Genomic DNA, 8046 nt, shown 5'->3' on the forward strand with positions numbered 1-8046 from the left:
TTTCCCTAATCCCTATTAAAAAATCATACCAACTCAATTCTGATTCGATTTCCTTTTGTATACTTTTTTCCATGTTGAATAACTGATAGTGAACCTTGCCATCAAATTCTGTTAAGTTGTACTTTGTACAAATTCATGTTAAAACTTTTTCTTTCTCTCCTATCTTTGGCTGTGATTCTCTAAGTGGCCTAAGTCACTCATTTGTGACACAAATGTAACAACCTTGCCTACCATTCCTCACTCAAAACTCTCTTAAAACTATTACTAATTCCTCAAAGCTTCAAAAGGTACCAAAAAAAAAAAGGAAAAAAGAAAAAAAGACTCCACATGAAGCCTAAGTCTTCACCTAATCAAGGCTGCTTGTGGTAGAAGCTATTTCCAGTTGATGCACAGCTCAGCTTCGGGTTGGAAGAGCCTTTACTGCAGCTGCCTCCATAGAGGGAGCGGCTCATAGTAGCAAGAATAATCCTAGTCATTTTAATCATGGAAACAAGAATAATCCTAGTCATCTTAATCGTGGAAACATCAACAATCCTCCTGAAGAATTCCAGGAAAGAGAAGTAACAGAACCCAGATCATATAGGAATCTGGAGAAAGAGAACAAGGGCTGCAGAGAAAAGTAACATAGAAACATGCAGCAAATATACCAGTTTAAGGCATCTTCTCAATTGTGATATGCTGTATAGTCTGTTTATTCATCTAAGCGTTCTAACCATATCTAACTGCAAGAAGTGCTCCTTTTAACACAAATATTTTCAGCTTCCCATCCCTGCAAAATAACACACAGCAAACATAGTAATTTCCTCATTATTTTGGTTATGTCAGATTGTATCAGGCTATTTCCTAGCAAAATGGAAAGACCTAGGGGCTACATAGGGTGACTGGTCATCACAGGAATTATTTAAATTGCTTTTTTTCCCTGCTGCTATAGCAGGTACTAGAAAACACTTCCTTATTACAGAGTTATTCACCAACCTTCTTATTTTTCATGAAGAGCTCTGTTCTTTTAAAAATTTACTCCCTTCCTTCCTTTCCCCGCATATAGTGACACAATTTTGTGAGTACCAGATATAACCCTCATCTTCCATCCAGAAAGACAGACCAAAAATGCCTACAAGACCATATATAGAACCTGGAAAATTAAGCATTTTTGTGGAGTTGATGCAGTTGTCTGCTTGTATGCCAAGTCCTAGTAGGTATTTACCCAGGCAGCCAGAAGTCAGGAAGACAAACAAAGCAATGGTGGAAGTATGTGCAACTTCCCTACTAGTGGTGGTTTTATTTAATTAGTGGCGACTTCATTCTCATAGTAACTGAACCAAAATAACTGTAAATCCTTCCTGCCCTCAGAAATTGTTGAAAAAACACAAAGTATATCATGAGGTCTACTGTCACTGTTCTTGCAGTCTAAGGACTCAGATACAAATCCTCCTTCCTGCTTCCTCCCATTTCTAAGTATCAAATGGGTACCTCACATTGCTTCAGTCTCTGACAAAAGGTCTGTTCCTTGCTGAAATGAGAAGGCATGCAGAATTTAATTTTGACATCATCCACATCACCATTAAGTTCTATGGGACACTTCTATGCTCTTCAGGACAGCAGCAATGGGGTTGCAGGCACTGTCTTGGGAGTAGTGTCAGGCACCATTTCCACTAATTGTGAAAGTTTAAGTTTAAGAACTCTTTCCTTCATGCAAAATACTGAACCTTGGTACCAAGCATGCTCACGTGCATTCTGCAACCCATATGGTCAGGTTTGAACACCACCACATTAAGAATTCAATTTAAGATTAAGATCTAACCATTGCACAGGTGCTGCAAGAAGGTTTAAATGCTTCAGAAAAAAAAGTTCAGATACAAAAGAAATGCTCAGAAAGCAGGACAAAAACTAACTTTTCAGGGTTGTTTTTTATTCTTGTCCTGTTTGTTTTTTTAAATTCAATTATACAAATCCAGATCAATGATTCTTTTTGAGGAATAAGAGTCTTGCTGATCTTTAATTACTGCTTCAGAGCCTCAAAGTCCTCTTACAGAGCAACTTCAATGTTTAAGTAGTGTTGTCTGGTAATATACTATAAAAAGATGATGCTGAGAGCAAATGCAAATTATATCTGTACTCAGCTTCATGTGAGCTATTAGCTAGTCAGGAAAAAAACCTGACCGCATATTAAATGTAGCATACTCAAAAATACTATTTTAGCCCAGTGATTTGGGAATCCATTTCTTACAAATACCAAAAAATTGTTAATGTAATTGGATTCTTCCCATTATCATTTCAGTGTTCCAAGAGCCTCCTATTGTCAGGAGAAGTTTCTCCATTCTATTGCAATTTCCATTGAGAATTCATAATAATCCTGAGCACTTTGAAATTTGTTTAAAAAAAAATATCCAAAACACATACAATAACTGACCTGGCTTTCACCTTAATTAGTCACACGTTTTGTTTCTGGTGGAACACTGCCCATTCAATAGTGACCCCAAGACACAGGATAAGCAGAGACCATCAGTTCACCACCACCACCAGCAGCTTGGTTCAGAAAAAAAAAACCCAAACCACCAACTCAAAAAAAATCCAACCCCAAACAAACCCCTATCTATCTTATCTTTCTACCATCCTCCTTCATGTCCTATTGTCCTCTACCCACAGATTCAGCTCCTCCCTTCTCATTCTTCCTTGTCTCTTTCTCCTGTCTAGCACTCAAACAAAACTGAAATAATTGACTGAAGACATGTTTAATTGCTCTATTGCTCACATTTCATTTTCCCCAAGCAATTCACTTTCTGCCTACCAGAACTGATGAAACCTTGCTCTGGAAAGAAACACAATCTAATATCCCTAACCACCACTGCTACTGAATTAGACAGAAAGTTGAGACAGATTAATCTGCCAACATCTCGTTTAACATTCATAAACTAAACTAATGATTTGATAATTATACAGTTACAAATGCATCTTATACATTTGTTTCTCCAGGTAGCAGCTGGGAAACAAGATGCGAAAGATGACTGGAGGCAGAAGAAAAGTTGTGTCTTAACGCATTTGTTCAAAAATCCATTAAAAGAAGCCATAATTCTTATTTCTCTCTATTTCAAACCTCACTAAACAGAGGTTACCCTGCACCCCTAGGAGACATTCAGGGTAAAAAGTTGCTTTTTAGAACACTTCAAAGAATCGTTCTTTAAACTAAACAACCTCCACACTGCCTGAAGGATAAATGATGCCATTGTACTGCAAGATGTCAGCAAAGCAGTAAAGAAACATCATCCTAAAATATACAAGAGGTAGAGATTTTTGTATTTAGCTCTTTCATATATGAAAGATATTGAAGTCTTTGATAATTCATGCAGCAACTTCTTCCTTTTTTTATAACATTAGTGTTCATTAAGTACTCTAAAATCTATTACATTTGTCCTGATGTGTGCTGGGCATCGCAGGTTACACTTTATTTCAGTGCAGATTAAAGCCACTTGAGCGACATGCAAGTATACAAGATACAGCTATTTGTGGGGGAAGGGAGACACTATTGTGCATATGTAGTGAGGAAAAAATATGTTTAGCAAAAAACTGCAACTATTTGCCATGGTGGACTTTTTAACTTGTATCTGAGCTATCCAACCATAGCACCTAAAACCCTTTCAACAAAAGGAAAAGGTATGGAAAAATAATCCATTGTTATTATAATTTTGAATTTTACTTTCAAGAGTAACAAGCCACAGAGACCCAAATACAGACACAAACAAAAGATCAGAAAAAAAGTGTTTCCTGCTTATTGCTACAGGATCTGACCAGGCTTAAAAAAAAAATTAAGTAGCTCAGTTTTGAATACTATGTGTATGACTGCCTCCTAAAGCTTCAGGCAGTTTTGCAGGAGCTAGCTACCTGCAACTGAACAGCTTTATGCATTTAAGAAACAATCAACCTGCACAGTTAGAAGTTTTACATTTACAAGATATAGGCTACACATCTTTATAACAAAAGAATAAGTATAGGGTGTGTTGCTACATTTCCATTTAGATAATCACTACTGGAACTCAGTAAAAATCCCCAAATGGCACACTGAAGACAGTAATACACAACTATGCTTTCTGAGCAGCTTAATGCATGTTCTTCAAAGAAATATTAAGGGAGTAAAAGGTTCCTAACGTGAAGTGCTCAAAATATTTTAGAAACTATGTCATTTTGTGTGCCAAAAGACAAGTAAAAAAAAAAAATCAAGGATGAGAGGAATTAAAGAGAATATGAGTAGGGCTAAAAGCAGAAGAAGGTATACAGAGTTTTAGAAAGTCCATTTAGAATGGAGTCCATGGAAAATGTGGATTAACAGACATTTTAACAAAGCAATTATCTCTTAGCATCAAAAGCTTAGTTCTGAAGCCTGTTAACAGCAACTACGAGTTTGGTCTTAACCTCCCACCTAGGCAGAGCCATAGGCACCAGAGTTTCTTGTTTCAGTACCTCAGGTCTTTGATGCTGGTTTTGCTTAGGTCACTAGGCACCAGACAACAGAAATAAGTTCAAAGCAGTGCAGCTGATGCACTGGGATGGTGGCAACAATTATCATGTTCTTAGTTCCTAGAGATCCTAGATTAACCCAAGAGAAAATGTAATCTCCTCTCTGTAGATCCTATACAATGTTCCCACAACTCCCAAGGGCTCTTTTCCAAGTGTTTGGATATCAAGCCCAGCCTTTTTCAAACACTGAGAGAAAACAACAGCTGTTGCGACAATAAGGTGCTTTTATGATACTTGCTTCTTACAGTACATATGATTTAGAAAGCACTACGACAAGCTTCAATAGGAATGGGCTTCCTAGCCTCCAATAGCAGGAGTAACTTTTCCCAGTTAAGTAGGGAATTATCCATTTTTCCCTATATGAATAAGGAGTGAGTATTTGTATTTAAACATTGTTAACAATCAGGCATCCATATTCAACAACAGTGCCATGTCACAAGCAAGACCTTTGCAAAGCTGGAAATCTGCTAGAATCATAGCTTTATGAAGACTGTTGCATAATTAACACAAAGCAAAGTGTTTTGTATAAAGCTGCAAAACAAGGAAAGGTTTTCACAAAACATAAGTGTAAAGTCTGAGGGCAGAACTTAACAGGCTACTGAGCCAATCTAATTGTTTGTAGCATTAGAAGAGACCTCAGATGACCCTTCCATGGTTTATTTAATGCATTAAAAGAGCAGAACACTCCCCAGTTTTTTTGCCCTTTTTTTTTTTGTCATGTTAGTGATTTAAGGCAGCTCAGAGACAAGCATTGGGGCTTGCAAGTTAAATGACGGAAGGAGGTGGAGAGGAGGAATTCAGCTCACCCATATTTCAAGAAACTGCAGCATGAGTGACTGAGCCAACCTAGTGGCTCCTTCTTGTTTGTTCCTCCCTGCCTCTATCCCCAAACTCACCTGGACACCCCATATACTTTTTCCACTTTCATTAGTTCTATCAGCTGATTTGGTCACTTGAATCTCTGATAGATTTAACAGACACAAGGAGCTGTGTTCCTTAAAGAAGGAATGAACAAGCTATGCCTACTCTTACAGTACAGATAATGCAAGACATGTTCCCAAGAGCTGAGATACATTCTTTCCTGGGAACCGCACCAATCAATTTGGAGACGACTGATAGCGGAGAGCAAATTTGCACACAAAGAAAACACTCCAACAAGCGCTGTACAGTGGAGAAAGTTTCATATTCACAATGCAACAATTCCATGAGACTAAACTGTCAACCACCATCTTAATCCAGAATTTCAGACCGTCTTTTTAACTTTCAGACATACATCACAGAGTGCTCTGATTTTTAAATACAGAAACCATCACCTCAATTCAGTGTTCTGCTGAAAGCTAGCTAGATCCAACAATGCTCACTGCAGATCATGTTACTATATTCTTCATTAGTCAAAGGCTCATGTATACCCGCTATTGCTACAGGACAACTGAGGTAGCAATGCTATGAAGGAATGGTTAGAATGAGAGGGAAGTTAAATGAAAAGTGAGGACTCAGATACCAAAGCACGATCTAAGTGTAGACTGTACTCGGATCTACATCATCACACCCCTCTTCAGTTGTTTCCAGATGAGGACCCAGATTTGGGAGAGCCACGCTTCACTAGCCAAGCTGTTCTTCTCCCTAATCAAGTTTAGAAACAAATGTGGAGACTACCTCCCCCTGCTCCAGGGAAAAAAAAAATTAAATCCTATTATCTTATCGCAGGGAGGGAGACAAAGATATATTCCAAATATGCCCAACAGCACTAAAACAAAAGTAAGCCATTGATAATGAGTACAGATGGTGCACAGCAAATGCTTATCGTGATAGTTGTCAGTTTTGTCCCCCAGAATAACCCCATCCATCAGTCACCGGTGTATCACAGTAGTACATCAGAGCACTCCTCTCTGCCTCAAGCCAAGGATGAAGTACTACCTAAAACCATACTGACAAGTGCAAGTACAAGAGATGTACAAGTATTGCAAAATACAAGGTATTCAAATAAATTTTAAATGAGCGAGCTTGGCTAACAAACATATTAGCAGTATACAGTAAATTTGCTTTTTGCTGCTGCAGCAGGACTGTTTCAGCACTCTGGCCAGCCTGTTCAAAGCTTGCTCAAGCACGTTAACAATATTCCACTGCACAAACATACTACATGACTTGCTTACAGAAAAGAAGTATGCTGCAATGCATGGAGCTGAAGCAAGACCTCCAAGTATCCACCAGTTGACTATCCTACCTGCTATCCTTCCACACTGTGATGGGCTCACCTTTTCCAAACTGATGGATCAAACTGACTCCATGCCAGTCCTTCACCCATTCTTATATCTTACTAATCTGTGGGGCCTGTGGTGGCACTACCAGTCCACCTGAAGCATTAACAGAGATGCCACAATGCACAGGGAATGTGGGAAATAAGGAAGGGATGATGCAGGAAAAGATGATGGAGGAAAAGAAAAAAGTGGATGACGCAAAAATAAAAAAGGAAGTTGTTAACTGGCAACAAGACCATTCTGTAACTAAAGATCACTGGCAAGGAATCAGTAAGGAGACAGGTACAGAGAGGGAAAAATTAGACTGTCGTGTTAAGATGTTACGCCAATAATGCTCAAGACTACATACTACCCTCCAAATTACCTAATAAACAGTTAAGAACTTTAAATGACACTTCAATGTTTTCAGAACACAAAACACATGACCTTAAAATACAAAAGCTATATACCAGACAATACAATAACCAAAATTCCACTCTCTCCTGTATCAGGATTACATTCTTAGTTTATCACACCCTTAAAAATTTATGCCACAGAACTTATTAGTATTGTAAGTAATGAGAATGCAAGACTCAATACAGGCTATGGAGTCAGGTTCTGCAGAAATCCCCTTTCTTTTCTGCTGGCTGCTTTCTCGGAGTGAATTTGTCAGTCAGGATGAACCCAAAGCCAAGAGCTGTCCCTGCTGCGAGGATCCCAGCCCCAACTCTAACTGCTGGCCTGCGCATCCTTCCCAAAGGCCTGCATGGAGAAGGTTGCTGGCGCAACAGGGACCTGATGTTTTAAGAACTATGAGAAATATGCTGTTAACCACGGAAAGAGAAAACAAACCCAAACAAACCCAAATATACATATATATATAAATACTGCTAAATTGTGAAGGATACATAATGCAGACGTGGGAGTGCAGCCTGGGGTGCGAACGATGCTGTTTTCTTTCCTTCAGAAAAAGTGGGCCACAACTTGGTCATTAACACCCTGCAGGCAGCCCGCTTCCCGCTACGGAGGGCTGCGGCACTCTCCTGCTGCTGCCGGGCAGCCCAGGCTCTGCTCTCCGCCGCGCCGTTACTAGCCACGAAAGGCGAACTCTCAGACGGAGAAACGCCATCCGACCAAGCGAGGCCATCAGCACCGTAGGCTCCGCCAGGGCCCTGAGACCAGCCTCGGGCCGGCGCCCGACTTTGCCCATGATCGCTCTCTGTCCGGTTGATATCCTCCATCCCAGCAGGGCTCCCCCCACCCAGGCGTAGGGTCCAAGAAGGCCCCAGAGCCGGTG

At 39.7% G+C, this 8046-nt stretch overlaps 1 protein-coding gene across 1 annotated transcript in view; it reads right to left on the reverse strand.

Moving 5' to 3' along the window:
• Positions 1-7990, reverse strand: part of SPPL2B (signal peptide peptidase like 2B) — a 25846-nt gene extending 17856 nt beyond the window's left edge. Inside the window, exons 1-2 of the mRNA XM_010284987.1 lie at positions 7748-7990; positions 5409-5507 (exon numbers count right to left, since the gene is read on the reverse strand). Coding sequence (XP_010283289.1) covers positions 5409-5507; positions 7748-7990 — 342 coding nt within the window. The remainder of the gene's footprint in view (positions 1-5408; positions 5508-7747) is intronic.
• Between the last annotated feature and the right edge of the window lie 56 nt (positions 7991-8046).

This window comes from Phaethon lepturus, unplaced genomic scaffold (assembly GCF_000687285.1).
Source record: "Phaethon lepturus isolate BGI_N335 unplaced genomic scaffold, ASM68728v1 scaffold18034, whole genome shotgun sequence".
Taxonomy (NCBI): Eukaryota; Metazoa; Chordata; class Aves; order Phaethontiformes; family Phaethontidae; genus Phaethon; species Phaethon lepturus.